Raw genomic sequence first — 22,765 nt, 5'->3', positions numbered from 1 at the left:
CTGGGGAGCACCCAGCTGCCCAGGCACAGAGCTGGGAGCAAAGGTCCTCCCCAGCACCGCTCTGCAGGATGGCCCTTGAGCAAAGGCGCTTTCAAGGGTAAATGCTGCTGCCCCTATCTTTTCTTTCACCTCTTTAATCTTATTAGTCTGCCTAAACCTGGTCTAACAGGCCATCCAAGGGACAGTGATTGCCTCAGGGGTGGACATGCAATGGGAGAGAGCCTGCCAAGTATGCAGATGGTTGTTATCTGCAGCAGCATTGCTGTGCAACAGGCTGAGCCAGACTCTCAGCCATCTCCTGGGCAAGAGTAGAGCATGTCCCAGTGTTCCCATCCTTCAGCCTTTTGAATTCAGCCTCAGCAGAGGCTGCCTTTGATCAGATCATCACCAAACCCTCCCCAGATTAAATTCCCCCAAGCAAATCCTCAGCTGTGGTAAATCAGTGGCTCCCCCAGGGTGGATGGAGGATGGTGAAACTCCTGTGCCTGAGGAGCCATCCAGCCCTCTTTCATCCAGATCGAGCATCAGTGATAAATGCAGCTACTTCCAAACGCCTTTGTCTGCCTGGTGGAAGAATGCAGATTGTGAAATGGGAATTTGCAATGCTAACAAAATCCCGAGGAAGGGCCTCAGAGAAAAATAACTGCAAACAAACATGACCAAGCCCTTTCCAGTTTAGAAGATTCACAGCATCCCAAGGAGGTCAGAGCAGGGAGTCAGAAAACAACTCCACTTTCTGAGGTAGGTCTGTGGGCAAAGGACACCTGATATTGCAGAGGGACCTGCTGGATGCTTTGCAAAACCCTGAAGATTCACACAGCCATGATGGAGCTGTGCACCACAGAGGTTTTGGCCTGCCCTGTTTTCTCCTCACATTTGCATTTACTGTGGACACAATCCCCACATTTCTGCTAAACTCTGGTAGTGCCTTGGCACAATGCACTGCCAAGGTTTAGCATTGCACTGGTCAGTGGAAATGACCCCTGTGAAGAATATGAAAGCACAGACCCTCACTCCACCCACCCACCCACTCAGCTTCTCCCCTGGTTTTCTTGCACCTTCTCTCAATTCTGAGAAACTCACCCTCAGCTCAGTTCCTCCATCTGCAAAGTCTTTCATCTGGCATTAAAAACAGAGTTGTTGTAGGCAATTTCTGGACTCGCTGTGAGTATGGAGAGGTGAGATGTGAAAACTGACTTTGCACCCATTCTGGCCCAAATTCCCTGCAGCTCACCTCTTGCATTTTCTGCCCCAGTGAAAAGGCCATACTCAGAGCTTTGAGGAACAGAAGGGTTACCTTTCATTGCCTTTGCACAGGACTGCAGTCCTTGGGCCTTCCCTTTAAGGTTTAACATCCTTGGGAAGCAAAAATTACAGTACAGACCAAGGAGGGAAACACAGAAAATAGCAAGTACCACCAGGTGTACTAGAGCAAAAGAAACACATTTGACTTAAGCAATCTCTCCTGCTTCTTCTGGATCTTCAGAACTCAGCATGAATCCCCCACAATTCTTTCCCCAGATCCTCTCTAAGAACAGTTCTCAAGACACCCCTGAGGCCTTCACTGCCATGGGACAGGCAATGCCTTCTAACATTTTTTCCCCACAAATTACTTCGAGCTTAAATTTGCCAGTGGTGACCTGTGGTGTCAGGGCACAGCCAGGTCCCCAAACACCGAAGCTTTGTATAAATAAAGATTAGTCTGCAGGTGTGAAAATGGCACAGCATTTTTATTCCCTTTCACATGGGTCATTGCAAACACACAGGTGAGGCTGAAGCACATCAAATGAAGGCAGAGAAAAAGACTGAGTGCAACAGAATAAAAGAAGCCAGCATAAGGACAAGTGGTTATTGCATATAATAACCAAAGGAAAAATAACATTTTTCAGTCTTCCTCCCTCCAGTATTTGTGACAAGGAAGAAGCCAAAGTCCAAATCTTTCTCCTTTTTTCCCCCAAACAAGCATCACAGCCTCTTGGCAAAATTAATTTCACCCTGAAAATTTAGCTGACACCAGTTAAATTCACAGATCTCTAGTTTTCCAACATCACCCACCTAAAAAAACCCCAAACACTTGTGACATTAAAAGTGCTGCAAGAGCCTCTTTGATTTGGAGAATTTTCCTTGTTCACTCCCAGGCCTGATCATATGGTTGGCATTCCAGCATCCTTTTCTAAAGGCTAAACACCCCCATCTTCCCCAGCTGCTCCTCATAAAACCTGTGCTCCAGACCCTTCCCCAGCTCCATTGTCCTTCTCTGGACACATTCAGCACCTCAGTGTTGTGCTCAATTCACCCCTCTTGTTGTGAGGGCCCAGAGCTGGGCACAGGGCTCAAGGTGTGGCCTCAGCAGTGCCCAGCACATGGGGACAATCCCTGCCCTGGTCCTGCTGGACACACTCCTGTTGACACAAGCCAGGATGCCACTGGCCTTCCTGGCCACCTGGGAGCAAGCATCCTCAGAGAAACACCTTTTCCCTAAGGTACATCCTGTGTTTCCACTTGTGGGGAGGTTTTTCTTTGGCTTTCAGCTGGGAGGTTAATTCTGATAAGCCACAATACCTTGTTTTAAATTGTTTTCTTTAACCAGTTTGACACATTAGACTAATATTTATTTTTCAAATCATTCCATGAAATACCTTACTGATACAATTGAAATGGATATTAACTTAATGGATATTAACTTTATGCTTGGTCTTCTTGGGACCAATATTCACCTGGTATCTCAAATCTGTCCAAGCCTGCATATGAATGTTTTTGAAAGCTGAAGTGAGGTAGAAGCAAATACAGTATATTTCACACATAGTAAGAGACCAAGAGAACTCAAAGTTAGCATATGAGTCCATTTCCTGCCACCAAACCCCCGAATGCTCCTTTAATTTCTCTGAACACAATATTCCTCCTACAAAATGATCCATAAGCAGCTGTTTATCAGACTTCAGACCTTCTAGTAATGCTTGCAATTTCCTGAAAAGTCAACATTTATTTTTCAAGTGGCTGAGTCAGGCCTCAAGTAATTTATTGGCTGAAACAAAAACATGAAGTGAGGCATTTTGAAAGCTAATGTATAACTCTGGATGATATCCATTGTGCCATAACGTGTTTGAGATACCAGCAGTGATGACCATGATAGTAATCTTTTGTTGTGTTTATGTTTCATTACTGTGTTATGTCATACTCTCCTGCATAGTCAAAATCAGTGCTTTAATTTTGAATCATCTCACAGCACACTACAAAAAATATATGGAATAAAAGCAGCATACTTCAGTCATCTAGCATGTCTCTCCATCAACCTTATCTTTATTATCTTTAAGGAAAACTATAATTGGATAATCTTTACTTAATGTAAACTTCTAAAAGCTGGAAGCCATTTCAAGATTACACAGATTAACTGTGGCTACCTGTGAGAACATGCTTCAACATTTTGATGAGTTCAGGGTGGATAAAATCAAGCGTCTCCAGTATTTACAAAACTATTTTGGCAAAGAAGTGACTGAAAATTTTTCACACAGCCTTGAAGAAAAAAAATGATAACTTTACTCTAGTGTCCTTGTCTTTTTTATTACCCCATGAGCCAGTCATATGGCTGGAAGCAAATAGTGGTTTTAATTTTCTTTGCAGACAGAGTTCTCTCTGGCTCCCGGGTTAACTTTAGCACTGTCAGCTGCAGAAAGGAATATATTTTCAAAGTTCAGATAATTTGATTTTGGTATCCTTTTTTCATGTGCAGATATCCCTTGTTATGAGCTGCACAGCTGTCTGCAGAGAAATCAGCCTGACAGTGATTATCCCCCTTCCACTCTGTAGTAAGATACAAACTATTACAAATATTTTTATATTTCTATGGTTTGAGGCATCAACAGCCACAGAGAAAATATGCCCTTTTAAACCAAGTTCCTACTTGTGTTCTCAATTGAAAGAGGAGCAAATATATTCCTGGCAATATACAACGCTTTTGTCTTACCATGGCAAATGATTAAAACTACGCCTAAAATTTGGGGAAGGACACAAATCTGCTGTCACAATCAAATGGCTTGTATGAGCCAGAGTGGATACTGCAGTCACCTCCTTGTGATTGCTTCCAAAGTGCCCAGCTTTGTGCTTTTTCCTCACAGAAAATGAGGATTTTTCTCCAGCACTGGGCTACAGAGGTTCCTTGGATCTGCACTGTTTGCTGCTGTCTCCCACATGCTCACCATAAGCAATTAAGAAATAATTTCTGGGTAAACTACATTAAGCCTTTTGGCAATAATTGCTATTATTCTGATTCATTTTAAAGTCTTTTCTCCCTTCATTGCAACAAGTTCAGAAAGTGGTGATTAAGAGGAGTAACTTGATTTTGTCCATTAATAATAGTTCCCAGTTACGGCTGTTGTCACACTCCACATAGGGACATCACTAAATATTTGAAAATATCTAAATAATATTTGTCTTCAGCCTCGGTGAAAATGTCTGTCCCACCTACCTAGAAAGCCCACAGGTTCCAGACACTATAGAGACTGAAGCAGACAGTTCACATAAATATATGGCAATATCTATTGCCCATCCTATTTAGTTCAGAAGAATAAATAGATAGCAGTTTTCAGTTTCACTGTAGTTTGTAGGTCTTTGGGGTGCACTGACTTTTGAATGGTCTACAAAAATTCATTAGAAAAATTAGCATATTGCCAGTAGGCTTCAATTTAACTCTATGAGGGGCTGAAGCTCTGCTGGTAAAAAATGTGAATGCCTGCAAACAAAAAAGATTGAAAACCACTGACTGAAAACCACTGGCTACTCTGGCTGTTTGGGTTTTTGTTTTAAGGAGGACTGGAGTTGTGCTGTAAAAATGCTTTCAAAAGGACCTATTTATCTTTCCCTGGTACTGAAAACATATTTGAGTGGGGTTTGCAATGAAATTGTGTTCTTTGGATTTAATAATGATGCACAAATGAGAAATGGTGCTGTATGAAGTGAAGCCTTAAGGGACCATGGGACTCCTGCCTTGGACCCACCGGTGGCACTTCCAGCCAGTGTCCATGGAGTCAGTGGAGTCCTGTCTCTCTCTGCACCACAGGGAAGCCTTCAAGCCCCTCCATCATCAGAAAGCAACACTTGAGGCTCATAAAATGGGGTGAAAAACAACCCCCCTTCTTCAGCTGAGCATGCCAGATCCCTCCACTATCAGCAGAGAGAGACAAGCACCATTAGAAGAAGTGTAAGTTCATAAAGTCAGGTTTTTGAGGCATAATGTTCTTATCAACCATAGCTGAGATCCCTCACGTTCCTAATTCAGGTGTTTATTAACTTTACTTGAAATCATGGGAGTTTTTCAGCCTACATGGGCAACACAGTGTCACAGGGAGAGGAGATGCTCAGAGAGGGTGGGGAGTTTCTAGAGTCACACAGTTAATGGCAAATCTGGGGGTAAGCCTTGGGTCTCCTCCATAAATAAAAACCTTTGACCTGTCGGTGAATCTTTTACAAGGTGCTCAAGATCAGTGGTACCTGGCACCCAGGGTTTCCAAATGCTTATTAATGATTCATCTGATCCACTGACCTGAAGCAGAATTAGCTGTGAAAAGCATGGCAAATCCATGCAGGCCTTGCAGGCCTGGTACATTTGTCCCCCAGAAATTTTCTGGTCACGTTTTAAATGAGTCAGGCCTTCCTTTCAGAACAGATAGAGCCAATGTGTTAAAAGTATATGCAAAATAATTGGGGCAAAGTGCAACAGAGGATGGAGCCATCACCATGTTCTGGAAAAATATATCACAAGCAATTTTTTAATATAAAAGGATAATAAGGAAAAGAATTTCTATCACAGGAAAAGCTCCCAGCATTGAGTTCACTCCTCTTCTAAGAAGAGGAAATTTGTCCAGTATAGGAGGAAAGTGCTGTCATTTATTAAAAACATTAATTTGCCCATCTCTCCCAGTACCACCAGGACAAACACCTGCCCCTGCCCATGGCAGCTCCTCCTTTCCAACTCCTCTGGAAAGGCTGTTTGAACATTGTAAACTGCACTAGAACTCCAGCAATCAATTCCCTCCCTAGGAAAGAGGCTGCTAGAGCATCACAGTGTTCCTGGAATGTTTGGAAATACTTGTCAAAACACGACTCTGGTTTCATTGTTAGTTCTATTAACATTCAAACATTTCCCTTGTTGATTAAAGGCATTGGCTCCGTGAAACATCTTGAAGTCAATGCCTACCTGCCTCCTATCCAATTTCTTATGCAACTGCTGCTTTCCACACCACAACTGTTTTTCCCTTAATGGTAAATGAAATTATTTATGCCACAATTACTACACAGAGGCCTTTTAAGGCTGATGGAGGCCAAACCTCCCTGACCACAGGTTGCATTCTTCATTGTGTTTGATCTGGACATGCAGCATGCTGCGTGAGGGGAATCACATTCCAGCAAAAGCACAAGATCCCTGTGGTAGTTATCACTTTATTGTGACAGAGTTGGACATGGTCCCACAAGCCAAGCTGCAGACCAGGAGCTGATATTTGGGAAGGCATTTTGCCTTCCTGGGCTTTGGAATGACTGAGTGTACCACAGGGATAATAACACTTCACTATTCCCTACAGGATTATCTCTGTTTGTAAAACCCTCAATTGCTTTTCCTCTGCAGAGCTGCTGGACATGCACACTGAATACATGTCTGTTGTTTCTTATTTCAAAGGCCACTAAAAGCTGTGGAGTCACCCAATTCTGTAATTCATCCTGTATATTTAATATGCTGATACATGTTTGATCCACCCACCCTACCTCTGCAGCAGAATACACCCAGAGCAGAGTTTGCACCATGCCCTTTGGAAAAATAAAACTACCATGGGAATTGCAGGAAGACAGCCATTCAAATCAGGCTCTAAATGTGGCTGGGCTGATGTCAGACTGTGTCTGCACTGGCTTGAGGGAGCATACAGTCTGTATTAAAGCAGAATTGAGCATGACTGAATTGTCCCCATATTCGAGCTTCCTCCCAAGTAAGTCAATCTTCCACTGAGAAAGAGCTTGCCTTACAGTCATAGCAATAATGACTAATATTGACCATAGTTCTGCTGTCCCTTACAGATGGAAGACCTGAACTTGTATTTATTTTAGGATGTAGCTGCTTGCTCTGAAAGCTCCCAGGCCACTCACTACTCATCCCTTTCCCTACCTTGGAGTGGGGCAGAACAGGGGAAAACCCCTGGAGAAAGGAGAGCCACCAGGCAGCACAGTGGGGCCAGGACCTGGGGAAGAGTCCAGTGTGTGTGAGCTCTAAAGGGCTGCAGAAAAGGGAAGTTTCTGTAACCCCTGCTGCAGGTGAGCAGTCAGGGTGGATGGCAGCAGCAGGCAGCTGGTGCCCTTTGGTGGCCACATCCAGGAGAGAAGACTTCAAGGGCAGCTGTTGGACTCCCAGAAGCTCCTCTTGGCAGTGTGTGATTTCTCCTTGCAGGCAGCAGCCTGCACAGGTAAGGGATTAAACAGGCTGTGGCTTCATTTCAAATGCCCCTCAAAGTGAGGTGCCCTGCTACACCCACAAGTGCAACCCTGCTGCACACACATTTGCCTGAAATATCCTGTGTGGCCACGGCATGAAGAGGTCTGGCAGGCAGCAGCGATCTCTGTCTCATCCCCTCCAGGCTCCAGCACACTGCCTTGGTTTACTCAAGGACAGGCAACACCCAGCCTGTACAGGTGGTCAGTGACACCTCTGAGAGCCACTTGTGACCCTGGTGCAGTGCCCTGGCTGCACACACACAGCTGCTCTGCTGAGTCAGCATTATTTCAAGGTCTGATTTTAAATCCTTGCTTCTCACATTCTCCACAGGCTTGCTCCAGGGTTTTTTCTCTCTTTTTTTTTTTTTTTTTTTTTTTTTTTTTTTTTTTTTTTTTTTTTAATCCCTGCTTTCTCCAATTGCCTGCTTTGCTTTCCAGGCTGACAAATTATTTTACCTCTGCCAGCACCTCCCCATACGCAGCTCTTGCAGAAGAGATCCAGCGTGCCTCTCCAGTTCACTTCTTCCTTCTTATTTCACCTCAAATAAAATAACTCACTCGTTGCAGAGCCCTCTATTCCTTGTCTGTTCCATGCTGCTCAGTGGGAAACAAATCCAGCAGGATAAGATTTTGTTGCAACCAGCTCACAGAGGGTGCAGGCACAGAGGGGTCCTTCACAAGGTGCTTGACTGCTCACAGTGTTTACCCTGACAATCATTTGGATCCTTAATCTTAGCAACAATGACTTTTGAGCTGGAAATTCAATAAACCAGCCTGGAACTGCAGTTCTAAGGGCTGGCTAGCTAATAAAAAGGGGTTTAGCCGTTCCAATGCACCTTATTGATATAAATGGATAGTGACATGAGCTCTGGAAAATGTACCCCAGTGCTGGCATCCACTGATGCTATTTAACCCTTGAAGGCTAAGGGTGAACAGCTTGGGATTCTACTCATGCACACTGATACTGACCTCTGAACCAATATTTCAATTCAGTTTCATGTGAGCTCGTAGCATTCGGCTGGGCTGAAGGAACAGCCTGTTACAGCATTGTGAGGCCACAACACTCAGCCTGGCTCAATGGTCAGCTAACAAGACCCAGTTTTGATAAGAAATATTTGGGAATATTTACTGTGTGTACTTAAACTGATATGATTCAGCAGCTTATGTGACCAAGACTCTGATCAAACTTGCCAGCATATAAAAATTTGAATTAAAGTTTCACCTACTTCAGTGCTCTGCTCCAAGCTCAGTCTTGATTCGGGAATTGCTTTCTGCTGGCTGAGGAAGCAGCTCCTGTGAGTATCAGATGTATGAGGGCACCAGACCCCAGTGTAATTTTTGCAAGATCCTTGCTGAGGCCAGCACTGGTACCTGAGCCTTCTGGCTGCCATGGTACATCTGACAGCTCAGATGTGCAGGGGAGAGCTTTGCACAGCTCAGATGTGCAGGGGGAGCTTTGCACAGGGCACGAGGGGGGCTGCAGGGGAAGGGAAGTGATTGCAGGCTCTCTGACAGCAATGTCATCAAGGCTGACATTGGCATGAATAAAGCCTCTCTCCCTTCATGCCTCTCCAGAGCCTCAGTCGCAAGGGCTTTGGGACAAACCTCTGACAGCCTGTCCTGTCCCCATCTCCTGGACAGAGGGGCAGAAGGGACTGCTTAAAGCATTCACACCTGGAGCCAATTTTGCTCCATTTTGTTTGACAGCATCCTTCACGTAACTTAATTTGAGACTGTCAACAGGTTGCACTTTCACAGAGAGAGATTAGCAGCCTCCCTCTAATGTAGGGCTTTGGAGAGAGGCATGAAGGGAGGGAGGGGGTTTAGCCATTCAAATGCCCCCAGGGCCTGCAAGGCTCTCCAAAAACTGTCCCAGGGCAGCCAGTCTCAGTGGCTGAGCCCCCAGTGGGGTCTGGGCAGATGGAGGTGTGTGACAGTGACAGGCTTGGAGCCACTCACTCAAAAAAGGGCAACCACTCACCATCCCTGAGCTGCTGAAAGGGGGTTGATTTTCATCACAGACAGCTTTGGATATTAAGGGGATAAACAAATATAAAGTTCTGGGAAGGGAATTCTTATAAAGGGTAAAAGGAGAACAAACATGTTGGCAGAGAAAGTATCCCTACATGGAGGGGGGTGCATGCTCCTAGCCTGAGGGGGAAGAAAAACTTTGGGGCTAATATATGGCTTATGGCATAACAGTGCTGAAATAAATGCAACTGTGTTGTGCAGGCTTTACTAGCCTATGTACATGGATTTTTTTTTTTTTAATAGTAAGAAAGTGGCTGAGACACAGTCCAGAGCTGCAGTTTTTGCTGCACAGCACTACATCCTGGGCTCTCTTACAGTGGCCACCACTGTGACAAAGCAGCATCAAGAAATCTGTACTTAATCGGGTCTGTGCTCCCCAACACCACATGAGTGTTCTGCATGGTTAATAAATGGGAAATCTAAAAATATCCCGCTGTAGGGAAAACTGCAAACCTTGAAGTCCTTCGTACAGGACTATCTCAATACCCATTTGATTTCCTGTTGTAAAGGGCTTCCAAATGTTATAAGCTCTTGGTTTTTTTTCCAAATGAAAACCAGTTCAAAACCATTAAAGGGCTGAGCTAACTTGATCCACGGTGCAGACCTTTGCATCTCCCAGCAACCTTAAAACTCTCAGGGTTCAGATCTGCCGTTTCCATCCTGTTACTCCAGGAGCAGCATGAGCATGTTTACCTGACAAAAAGGAACAATCACAGTGGCGCTTTTAAAACTTCACACTCACAGTGTGAAAAAACACACTGATTTCTCATGGACGTTTTTATTTTTTCTGCGAATTTAGGAAAGCTCCTGGTCATCCTTTGCTGCTCTCCTCTTGGAAAATTGGGGTAGTACTAGTAACAATACTAACACTTACTAGCAATAGGAACAACAATGTCACAACAACAATCTTACCCTGGTGGCTTTACTTGAGAGCAGAATTTGGCTCTGCTTTCGCAATTCTGTCTTCAAAGTAATGACGCCAACAACTCCTTGTGCAGTGTTATAATTATGATACTGTTGTTTTAATTTTTAGTGATTTTCTGGCACCTCCAGCACAGCAGTTATGAGAGCAAACATCGTACAGCTTGACGTGCTGCCAAACCTTCTCTGTGACGGTGAAATAAGCACATTTTATTTATATGTCTGTTTTTCCCTCCATTGTTTTCATTTAAAACCGACGGTGTCACTGGCGAGGGTCTCCGCTGACATGTAGGATTTCCTCGCCGCAGCCCCGTCTCAATGCTTCCCCACACAATGCCACAGTATTGAGATGTCAGAGCCTCTGTGCCTGATAAAGGTGTCAAGAGAGATCCCGGTTGCAGCGACAACTGCGAACGCCGAGCCCTCCACGGCGGCCAGGAGCGATCCCCGCTGTTTGCCCTCGCTGCGAGCCAAACCTCCGCACTGCCCGCCTTTCCTCTGACCCAGAAAAACTCCCCTTGACTCTTATGCAGGTTGGGTTTTTGGGGCCCCTTCTGCAGGGCATTTTCAGCTCTGATAATATCTGCGTCTATTTTCAGCGAATGAGCTGCTGTGTCAAGTGGGATTAAAGCGGAGCTGTGACTTCTCTGTATGAGGCAGCTCAGCTCGCTGTCAGCAGTAACTGATGCATGTCACTTCAGCAACTCGGCCGTGTCGGGGGTCTCTGAGATGGCCACAACACCCCGAACCATAACTGTGATAGTGACTAGAACACGGTAATCGTAACTGTAAATGTGACTAGATCCATTTAGTCAGACTTTATTAAAACAGCTACTCCAGCGGGCAGAAGAGGACACGCAGAGTGGAGTGGAGTCTGTCATTATCCCATACACGCACCGCAGCGATTATGGGTGTGGGGGAGTGAAGTCAGGGTGCTCGAAGCGGGCGGCTTCACTTCGGGGTACAGAGGGGCAGCCATGCAGGGGGAACGGGCTCACGGGCTGACCGAACTGCTGCACGCACAGAGCTGTCCCCAGCCCACGGATCCCCCTTCCCGCCGCCTCTCCTCCGAAATCACGCTGTTCCCGGGCCAGCAGAAGGGGACGCGCGGGTGAGCGCCGCGGGATCCACCATGGGAGCACCGCGCCAACTTTAATCCCGGTCTGTGAGAAGCGGGTGCCGCTCCCCCCCGAGGCTTGGCGGGCGCCCCCCGCGCAGCCGCGGGGCCGGGCGCGGAGCGGAGCGGCGCGGGGCGGGCGCGGCCCCCCGCGGCGGCGGGGCGGGGCGGGGCGGGGCGGGGCGGGGCGGGGCGGGGCGGGCGGCCCGGCCCGGCCCGGCGGGCGGGGACATCGCGGCCGCCCCGCTCCGCGCCCGCTGTGCGCCGGGCAGACGCAGGAGCGCCGCGGCGGCGGGCGGGCGGCAGCGGCGGCTCCTGCGGGCGCTCGCTTCCTCCCTCCCTCCCTCCCTCGCTCGATGCGCGGTGCGCGGCCGGCCGCGGGGCTTGCGCAGGTAGGCGCCCCGCCGCCGCTCGGCGCACGGCTTCGCCCGGCCCCCTGCACTTTTTTTACTGCTCCCACCACTTTTTTTCCGCCTTTTTGCTATTATTTTTCCTGTTCCTCCTCCGTGCGGGCACTAGGGGCGGGGGGTTTTCTCGTCCTCCTCCCCGCGCTGAGCGCCTCTCTCCCTCTTCCGGCAGCGCGGCGGCGGAGCGGAGCGGTGAGCGGCGGCAGCATGCGGCGGCCGGGGGATGTCTGAGGCGGGCGGTGCGGCGGCGGCCGCGCTGCCCCGGCGCCGCTCCGGAGGCATGCGGGCGGCCTGGGGCTCCGTCTGGTGCCTGTGCCTGGCGGCGGCCGTCGGCGGGATGCCGGCGGCACGGCGGCAGGGCGGCGGCAAGGCGGCGGCGAGGAGCGGCGGGCAGCCGGCAGGTAAGGGCTGCGCGGCCGCGCACGCACACGTGCTCTGCGGGGACGGCTCCGGCCCGGCCGGGTTCGGAGTCCCCGTCGCTGAGCGAGCGGAGTGGGGCGGATGGATGGAGAGCGCCGGAGGCGGCTGTGGAGCGGGAGTTACGAACGCGGGGCCGCGGCGCTTCCACCTCGCCGTGGCTCGGGGTAGTCTCAGAGGCGCCCAGGAGGGACCAAGTGCTTTTAAGAGGATCCCTGTCTGCCAGGAAGCCTCTCCCGGCAAGGCAGTGCATGGGGCACCCCGTGGGTAACAGCTGGGAAGATGCTTGCATGCGTGTGTAGCGGCGCATCTTCGGCGCTCATCGGGAATGCTCTGACTGCGTGTGTTCGGGTGGGAAAAGTAAGGAGAGGTCATTTATATCCTCATATTGGGAGGAGAAGGGGTGTTGCCACAGCTCCGGGTAGGCACAAGCTGGGTTGCAGCTGAATAAGCGGCTGTGCTGAGAAGGGAAGCGCGTTTCGGGGGAGTCGGCGACGATCTCCCCTGGAGTGGCAGCACCGCAGTTGCAAGTGAAAAAAAGTTAACACGTCGGGCAAAAGCTGGGTTTTGCTTTTTTCCTTCTTCTTTCCAAGTCATATACGGCGGGTTTGAAACATCGTGTCTCTCTGATCCGCCTCAGCTGCTACCTGAGTCCCTGTTTATTTTTCAAAGGTCTTTAATGGAAGGGAGCCCCCTCGCAGCCCCCTGTCCTCCGGTTTGCATGTACCCGGCAGAAAGTTTCCATTGTTCAGGAAAGGGTTTGAAGCCTGTTTGCCAAAAAAGTGACAGGGGAATAAATGGACTTCGTGGAGGCTGGGGGGTGGGGGGCATTACTTTCATACCCCTTTTGGTTAAAGCTATAAATCACACAGGGGGTTGGGTTTGTTTTCAAGAAAGTCCTAATAAAACACCAGATTCTTAGTGTAACTCGTTTGGCTCATTTTTCACAGCCAAAAGACTTGATTTATGGGGCAACATCGCGGGGACTTGGTCAGAGCAGATGAGGTCGGTGTGCGGAAGGCGGCGAGCAGCCTGTGCTGGCCACAGGGCTGCGAGTGACAGAAGCGAAGTGTCTGTCCCCAGCTCGCTCTGGCTTAGCCTGAAGCGCGTGTTGGTGCTGTCAGTTCAGCGACAGTCGATCCCATGGCGGTGAGGAGCAACCTCGGTGGCCGCCTCAGTGGTCCGTGGGCTTCCACCCTCACCTGCAGCCCATAGCTGGGGTCGATCATGTGTTGAAGTGGTGCTAAACCTTTCCCGTGCTCTAAGATAGTTTTGGAAGTTAAAGCTTTGGGCCGCTGTTGGAATCGTAGCAAGTGGCACACTCGGAGGGCACACGGAGGGAAACATCCTTCCAGTGATGTCTGTGAAGTGAGTGATGGGTTGGGATTTCCAGAGCCTCCCGTGGTAATCCTCGGGACAGGCTCTCTTCCCGCTCAGTCAGCTTTCTCCAAAGCCAAGGTGGCACTGTCAACTCCTGCTCTGCTCCCTGGAATGGGATTCCTCCCTGAACCAGGAGGGTTCCCGTCAACCCCAACCCCTAGAAATGTCTTCAAGAGTTGCCCCATCACTGTGGGCTGTTGAAAACTCCTGTGGACAGGGACTATGAGGGGAGAGACAGCTTTTCAGTGCCAGTGGCCATCCCACCATCATCTTCCACATGCGTGGGGAAGCATGAAGCCAGCGCTGCTTCCCCAGCTCTGTGCCAAAGCCATCGGCTCTGCGACCCAGAGGGCACCCGCTGCCTGTCCGACCTGGGGGGGAAAAGGTTGTGCAAAAGAAACTGTAAAGAATATAAACCTTCAGAGCCAAGTAAAAACACATTTTACTTTTTCAGCCTTTTTGAATTGAATGGTAAAAAGCAAATTCTTTCTCCTAGTCAAATGGGCCATGGGGTATTGGCTCATTACTGAGGGTTGTTGTTCGCTGGGCTTTGCATTTACAGTCTAAGGCCTTATTTTCCATAAAGGGGCTTGGAAGGATTTTTCCCCAGTGATCTAATTCTCCACACGGGGCTGTGAAGGCTATAACAGCTACTGCTTTGTGCCTATACTCAGCTACATAAAACACACATTGAAGGGAGGCATTCTCGAGGTATGTGTATGTTTGCTAATATGAATACTGGCTATTAGCGGAGGTGGAGGGGGTGCAGGTTTTAACATCTCCGCAGGGAGGTGTTCGGCTGTTGGCAGGAAGGAGGCAGATGGCGGGGCTGTTGCTGAATAGAAGCTAAACTAAAAACACCAGGGGCCTCATCTGGGCTGAGTTTCTCTTCTCTCCCGTTCTCGGGGCTGCTGTAGGAAGAACAATGTCAAATTTCCCCCCTCCCTCCCTTTTTTTTTTTTTTTTTTTTATGAATGAAAGTAAGAGAGAGGCGAGGCAGGATTGAATGTGTATGTCATTCAGGGGCTATGACAGAGATGATTAGGGAGGTCAGTGAACTCCTTTGCAGCCTTGAGCATGCGGTCACTCTATTCAGCAGCCACAGAATAGACATCAATATAAAAAAGCCCGTCCAATTTGCATTAGTATTCAGATAAAGATATTACTTCGTACGATTTGTGAATGTCAAGTAATGCTGGCTGTTTTCTTAGAGAGCAGCCCAACTGAAACAGCAGCATTTAACTTTTAAGAAATTCTGATAACCAACCATCCTGTCTCCTGTAACTGGCTGTGTGCATGTCTGCACACGGTATATGTGAAAAAGGCAATTTCTGGGCTCTTTCGGGTTTGTGTTGCACTAGTTAGCTGCTGAGGCTGTCTGAGTGCATTGAAAGAGTTGTATAGAGAGCTGCTAATGTTTGATCAGGTTTGTGCGGGAAGGGGAGGGGAGGGGAGGGGAGAGCTCTCCCAGTCTGTCAGGAGCAGGAACCGAAGTTTCCTTCTGCAAGGAGTGTAATTGTCACAGGCAGCTTGTTTTTCATAAAGACAGAACAAGGACCATTTAGGGGTTTGTTTGAATTAAATGGGAGCGCATGTACCAATTCCTGTGACTTTTTTGTGTGGAAGGAAGTGGTGATGTGCTGGCTGCGGTGTTTTTCATGCAGCTGGTGGCAACTGGGCTCTTGTAGCCTTCCAGCATGAGCTCAGCGAGGGCTCCAAGGTGTAGGGTACGCCCGATCTGTGTCACTTTGCTTTGTGTATCTGAATGTTTCAAAGTTCATCCTGAAATTATAGGGGTATTGAAGCGAGTGCCAAATGGCACTGGCTGTTCCTGGAGCTGGCCTTGGGGTTTATGCGTTCAAACCCTCTGCAAAGAGTCTCTCGTGTATTGATGGTGCTGCTTATTTTGTGCCCTACACCAGAAATGTTTTAGATTCAGTGGGCAGCTGTGAGTGATAGTTTTGAGATTCAAACTTGATCCATTTGTTCTCATGAACAGTAGCAGTTAAAGCTAGTTGAGTCTTTAATATTGAGACTAGCATATTTGGCTATATGCAATAAAATAAGAGGACTCAAATAAAAGATGATGTAACATCACTTCTTTAAAAAAAAACTATTTCTTACCTTGCAAATAGTGAACTAGAAACTGAATTCTGTTCCAGTGCAGACATGGACTCAATATATTCAATAGCAGCTGTATAACATGATCCCTTCTACACCTACTGACAAGGGTCACTCCAATTAAATCTGAGGATTTTTTCTTTTAATAAAGACTTTATTATCAACTGCTGAGTCGGAAATGTGATGAAAGTAGATCTGAAAATTGTGTAGCAAAGTGTTGATCTGCTAATTAAATTGTGCAATTAAAGTAAGCCGCTCTAACTGGCATGTTAACTTTTACAACTCCCTCCAAAAAAATCCTCAATGCTATTTGGGAAGGTGAACCTGTCCTGAAGCCTGACTGAACCTGAGTTTTGAAATTAGATGAACACTAAAGAACTCTCGATTATGGCATTCCCACTGTATCCAGACCGTTTCCATACGGTGGGACCCAGTCTGCTGGTTGCACAAAGCTGAAATTCTTCATAAAGCTGGGGGAGGGTTCTCCCCCCACACCTTATAAGGCTGAGAAACAAAATTTTTCCTTTTAAAATAACAGTGAACTTTGATATCCACCTGAATGCTTAGAAAGCTGTCCTTTTGAATACTTACTGTGTACATCTGCTATTTACTTAGAGATCCTAAAGGATAGGGAATCAGCCTGGTTTCTGAGCAATTTAAACAATTTTCAGTTTATAAAAGCTTTGGATCAAGGTGTTTCTGACAGTGATCTCTTGTTGGCATGCAGAGCTGTGACTGAAGACATTTGCTGCACCTTAATTTTAGCTAAGGTTAGGGCATGGCCTGCTGGTGGCTTTTTCTGGTTGGTCATTGAAGTGTGCAGGAGCCTGAGTGTGAGCCATTAGGTTTCATGGAGAAGTGGCTGTGTTGTCATGATGGTTTACCTTTTGCAATTTTTACTATATATAAGGTAGACCCATCAGGCTTGTAACAAATCCAGATATTTATACTGAAAATTGAGTTGAAATTCCCTCTGCAGTTTTTCCCAGCTCAGCTGAACCTGATACACAGCTAAACAATGAATCTGGCTATTTTTCTTATGTTTCCCTGTTTGAATAGATTTCTGTCTTTTCCCTCATAGGCTACGTGCTTGTAACTTTTCATGTGTCCTGGGAGTTTGTCTGACTCTGCATATATGTTTCTTCCCTTTTTTTCTGACCCTTAAAAAATACTCCATCCTTGAAATTGCCTGCTGACTCCCAAGCCATTGAATGGAGTTGTTGGATGTAGCTGTTTCAGTGTTTGCCATTTCATCTCTTTTAACAGCGATTAGTGATAAACTTGATTGTACATGTACCAGACTGTGTGCCAGAGAGGATGGTGCCTGCTAAAAGTTTGCCTTACACTGGGTTTTTTCAGCAAATGGGACTCTGGTTCAGCACAGCCACTCGTGGTGTGTGGCAGCAGGCAGCCCAGACTGTAGGAGGAGTAAATCTGAAAGCACCTCTCTGCAAAGGCTGGGCTAAAATCTTGTCTGAAGATGCATACAAAGCCAAAAGCACCTTAAAATACCTTGTTACACCCTCAATGTTTTTTCCTTGGCCTCCTACATAGCTTGTCAGTTCAGCTGTTTCCCCTCTTTTGGCTGTTTATCTGGTGGTCTTGTTAAAAAAACCCTTTTTTCTCTGAGGTAAAGCTGACTCCCCCAGTGTCTCCGTTCTCATACACCCAGAGCTCAGGTTGCCAAGTGCCACAGTGTGATTCAAAGCTCTATATGTGTGAAGAAGGGCTTTTATTCCTGGTGTGCTTACCCCTAAAGTATCTGCTCCTTGGCTTGAATGACCAGGAAGTTTCTGCAGTATCAAAAGCAAACAAGAACTGTGAGATACGGGCTGAGTAAAACCTTTAGCAAACTTGGGAGTTAAAATGTGAAAGGTAATCAGATGTAAACCTGCCCTATTATTCTGATAGGCTATCAGGGCTTTTGCATTCAGGTGAATAGGAACTAGCCAGGAATAGGTAAACCAATTTTTTTTTTTTTTTGGTGCAGTGACACTCACATGTAGCAAAGCTATTTTTGAAGAATAGCAGCACAGTCAAGTAAGAAAATATTTCTCCAGTCACTGCTTCAGTTTCAGATGTATTAATCTAAAAAAGGGGTGGTATTTATTGCAGAGATGGAGGGTAGGTCTAGTGTGCTCTTCTTGCTTTCTCAAATCCAGAGAGCAAGGCAAGATAACGAGCTGGTTAAATAAAAAGGTTATATTGAAACTTGGAAGTAGATCTCTTTATCATGCAGAACTGTATGCAAAACAATTTCCATGTGCTTACATGTTTAGCATCTGTGAGATTTTGGGGCTGTGCCATTTCTGCAGGTTGTGAGGGGTTAAAAGCATTAATAACTCAAGTGAGAAGGGTTCCAAGTTTTTGGGTGAGGAAGAGATGGAGCCCAGGGCTGCTCTCTGGGAGCAGGCTCTGCTCCACAGGCTGCTGTGTGTGCCAAAGGCTCTTCCCTGGGAGCATCACAGCACCAGGACCTGCTGGTGCACTGCTGTTTGCAGCAGCACAGCCAGGGGTGTGCTCTGACCTGCTGAACCACCTGCAGATGTCACACTGACACATGGCAGCATGCTGGCTTGCATTTTCTCCCCTCATTTCCTTTTCGTCCAAGGAGCCAAGCCATCGGTTAAATTCCTTGAGTATGAGGCTTTTAGGGAAAGACAGTAACAGGCAATGATAGTGCACTACGGCATGCCAGAACCCTTCAGAGGTGACTTCCCAACTGTTGCTTTTTCTCAACTGATAAAAGTGTTTGTGAGTTTATCTTCATTTAAAACTTTTGCCCTGGAAAGTGAAGCGTTTTATAGTTGTGCCTTGATTTCACTGAGCTACCTTGTGGTGTTCGCAAGGAATCTAAATCCCTAAATTATTTCAGCTGATGTAGTTAAATCAGTAAAGCTTTGGAGACCAATGCTGGGTTATAAGGATTGGACTGTTATCCAAAAGCAGTGGATTTTAAGCATTTTGGAGTTGACCTGGCTCGAGCTGGGTGTAGGGGAGGCAGCAAAAGAGCTGGGTATTGCTTAGGGGCCAGACCTTGTGGGGATGTGGTGCGTGGGTGGGTTCTCACTGATGCCAAGAGGGAGTAAAATAACAGGCAAGAAGGGGAGGACTTCACTGTCACAGGGCTCCAAGGAGGGTGCTGAGGATGAGAGCATCTCTGATGCTCCTCTCACAAGAGGCAGGTGGCACCTAGCTCTGTGAAAATGGGATTCAGGCATGGTCCTTGTAGCAGGATCATGTCCCAGGAGCCATCTGGGCCCCTGTGTTGCTGGTGGTGCCTCTGCAGAGGGGATTTCTGGGGGTTTTGCTGTGGTGTGTGGCAGAGGAGGTCATGTGAAGCCCTGGAGCTGTTTCTGTTCCACAGGGCACCGCAGGGTAACCAGCATCACCCTGAACTGACAGCTCATCCCCTCTTGCTCACTCCCCTGGGGAAGGTGAAATACACCTCTGTGAAGGCTTTTCTTTGGAGTAAAAAAGGAGCTACAGGAGATGTCTCTGGATCCAAATGATGAGGCCAGCCTTTCTCAATCTTCCGCTTTCCCTGTCAGAAAACTGAAAAGATGCCAAGAATTAGATTTTTGATTTTATTTTGATGCTTGACAGAGCCTGTAAAGATTCTTCACAGCAAATTTGGCTCCCAGTTTGGAGGGTCATTGCTTTCTTTAGGGGTTTTGCCATTCTTTGCTTCTTGTCCTGTAAAAATAATAATGAGGTCCTGATCTTGTGCCTTTTGAATCCTAGGCAAAAAAAGCCCCCATTGATTTCCAAGAGAGCAGCCTGAAGCTCTTCACAGTTCGTGGTGGGAGCAGCTATTTAGCATAAGCGGGGATTGTTTGGGAAGTTTTCTAATGACCCAAACATTTTAACAAGCAGAGGAAACTCTGGCGAGTAAAAGGGCTCCCAGTTTGGGGGGGGAGGTCCCTGGAAATGGCTTTCAGTGACCTCCCATTCCTCTCTATTTCTCCCAGCTGTAACACAGACCTTCACTTCCATCTTCTTTCTGTACCTCCAGCTTCGATGGGAGCCCGTGGCAGCATCACAGCCCAAGCTAAACAGCGGTGACAGCCACCCCCCAGCTCCCTGTGCCTCTGTGGGGCTGAGCTGCTGTGCTGGCCACTGGCCCCTCCTGCCCCATCCTCGCTGCTGTTTTATCAGTGTTGCCAGCATCAGCCCCAGTGCCATGAGCTGCAGGCAGCACAGTGCACAGCAAAGTGTTAATAATTTCCTATGAATAATTCTGTGGGTGAGCCTGAGCCCTGGGACCCTGCCCCACACAGGAGCCCGTGGAGGAGCTTTCCTGGCACTTCCTGGGCAGACAGAGCACAAGAAGTTTTCCCACAGGATTCAGGATTCTTCTTTTATTATTATTTTTTTTTTAACCCCACTTTCATGGGTGAGACTCAAGTAAAAGCAATTCCCTCCCAGCAAAATACTTGTGTGGAGACTGTAGGGCCTGAACTAACCGGTGATTTCATTTTTGTTTGAAATTTTTTAACTTCTCTCTATAGATTCCCCCAGGCAAGCATTTTGTTTCTAGGCAGTAGCAGGATCTGTGTGAGATATGCCAAGATGTGCCTTGGGAGATGGGAGTCTCACAGCTAAAAGTGAAGAGGAGAAACCAATTGCAGAGAGAAGGTTAAGGAGTTCTGAGTGTGCCCTGACAATTAGCATGTTCAAGTGAAGATAAATCCTCAATGAGCCTTTCTTTAATTAAAAGAATGATTGGAATTGGGCACAGTATCATCTCTCCTGGTCAGTGTCATGAGTATCTGTATGAATAAAGCATTTCTGAGGAGGGAGAGAAGCACCAGATTTTAATCTTCCTTTGGTAGCCGATGTGTCTGCCTTTTGCAAGGGCACATTTCTCCCTGTCTTGGAGTACCGAGGCTTGTTGACAGTAAACAACTGTCACTTGGCAATTTATGAAAGAAGAATGTTTTAAGAAAACATGTCCAGTTTAAATAGTTATGTTAATAGGCTGGGGATTCATGCAGAACTGAGGGGATCTGGTAAATGGAGGTACATAAATTAGCTGGCATTTAGAACCATAGGATCGTGGATTGGTTTGTGTTGGACAGGACCTTAAATATCACCTTGTTCCAACCTCCAGTACTCACTGTGTAAGAAAAAAGCTGAATGCAGCTGGGGGACAAAAATAAAAAATACTTTTCATTTTTACAGTCAGTGTGTTATGCATGAATTCACAGCTTTCTGTGAAAGCATAATTTTTTTTTCCAAAGAAAATTCCGAAAGCCTCTTCCTTCCAGCATGTGGTGGGTTGGGCCTGGGAGGTCCCTGGGTGGGATGAGCTGCAGGGCTGGGGCCCCAGTGCTCCCACTGAGTGCCCCAAATGCTGCTCCCAGCTCCACAGGCTTTGGATTTTGCCCCAGATGCTGCTCCCAGCTCCATTTGGGCTTTGCAGCTGCCTTGCCTTGTGCTCAGCCTTGCCTCACAGGGGTGGTCACAAGAGGAGGCTGCAAGAAAACTTTGCCTCCTGATTTATGAATTGATGAATTACAGAAAGGAAGGGGTGGGGTGGGGAGTGGGGGAAAGTAAGGAGCAGCAGATGGTGTCCTCTCTGCATCCCTGCCCAAAGTTGCTACAAATCCATCACCCACCTTCTTTTGGGTTAAACCCTGCTGGATGTAGTGAGAGATGAGTGAGTGCAAAGCGTTTGTTCCAGCTCAGCCCAAAGGCATCACTGTCAAAATATAATGAGTGGGGGCCTGGTGTCAGGCACTTGAAATCTGTAATCAAGCATAAAAAATATGTTTCAGGCTTTCCAGGCTCCTGGTTCACCCAGCTTGGGAAGAAGGGTGTAAGTGGCTGATGGGGGATACTGCATTAGATTTGAAGATACTGGGTAAAACCACTCTCCTGCACTCCAGCTGCCCTCCTGGGATAGAATATAAATATATTAAATACCATGGAGTTTAAAATACAGAGTACTGTGTTACAGATACCCCAGGCTAAAAGAAAGTACCTCAGAGAGGGGCATCTTGATAGCAGCACCTTCTGCCCTTGCTGCAGTTAGGGCAGGAGAGCTGGAGAAGCAAATGGGAACCACCAGAGTTTTGACAAAAGAGTCCCACTCAATTTTCTTTTGCCCAGTGGTTCAGTTAGTATTGCCATTATTTGAACTAGGAGCCAGAGGAAACCCAAACACGAAGCTTCCCACTACAGAAATGTTTTGCAATCTGCCCAGGCAAAAAAGGAAAATAACTCCTGGAAAGTGTTAATGGAGTTGTGCTGGGGCTCCAGCCTGTGAATTATTTAGTGAAGGAATGAGATTTCTGCCTCATTTTGAAGGGCAGGCATGCTGGCATCTTGACTTTAGGGAGGCAGTGGGCTTCTGCATTGCAAAAGCCTTCATGAAGGGAAGCACAGAGGGGGCAGCAGGGGTTCTCCTTTGCCCTGTCTCCCTCAGTGCAGGGACAAAAAGGGACAGGTTTGTGCCCACCCTGTGGTCTCAGTGATGGGTCACTGCCTGAGCCCTGGGTCTGGTGGCCCCACGCCCTGCAAATCCTTCCTGTGAGGAGTCACTGCATGCTCTGAGCAAGATTGTCTTGTGGGTGGAATGTGTTAGTCCTGGCAAAAAAAGGGCCTGAAACCTCCTCAGATGCTTTCAAAACACATGTAAATGTTTGAAGTAGAGGTTTTCTCCCTCTGTGTCCCCTCCTCCCAATGCATAGCAAATGAAGTGCAGACAAGAGGTGCAGTCTTTGCAGCAATAACTTAACCCAGTGTTTGAGCTCAGCTGTTTTGGGCATGAGACAGAGCAGTTGGAGGGGTGACAGAGGATGTCTCAGGCCAGGCAGGAAGAAAAGATGACCCTGGATTAGCCACTCACCCCTGGAAAGGGAGTGGAAGGGACAGAATGCTGTGTGCAGCTCTT

At 47.4% G+C, this 22,765-nt stretch overlaps 1 protein-coding gene across 3 annotated transcripts in view; it reads left to right on the top strand.

Annotated features, from left to right (window-relative positions):
- Window positions 1–12,172: 12,172 nt before the first annotated feature.
- Window positions 12,173–22,765, top strand: part of FGFR3 (fibroblast growth factor receptor 3) — a 55,209-nt gene continuing 44,616 nt past the window's right edge. For all 3 annotated transcript variants that reach the window (XM_066548731.1, XM_066548730.1, XM_066548728.1), the window contains exon 1: window positions 12,173–12,350. In XM_066548731.1, coding sequence (XP_066404828.1) covers window positions 12,173–12,350 — 178 coding nt within the window. The remainder of the gene's footprint in view (window positions 12,351–22,765) is intronic.

Source organism: Molothrus aeneus, chromosome 4 (genome assembly GCF_037042795.1).
Source record: "Molothrus aeneus isolate 106 chromosome 4, BPBGC_Maene_1.0, whole genome shotgun sequence".
Lineage (NCBI taxonomy): Eukaryota > Metazoa > Chordata > Aves > Passeriformes > Icteridae > Molothrus > Molothrus aeneus.
Note: the sequence above shows the minus strand (reverse complement) of the source record. Positions and strands in the feature narration are given on the sequence as shown.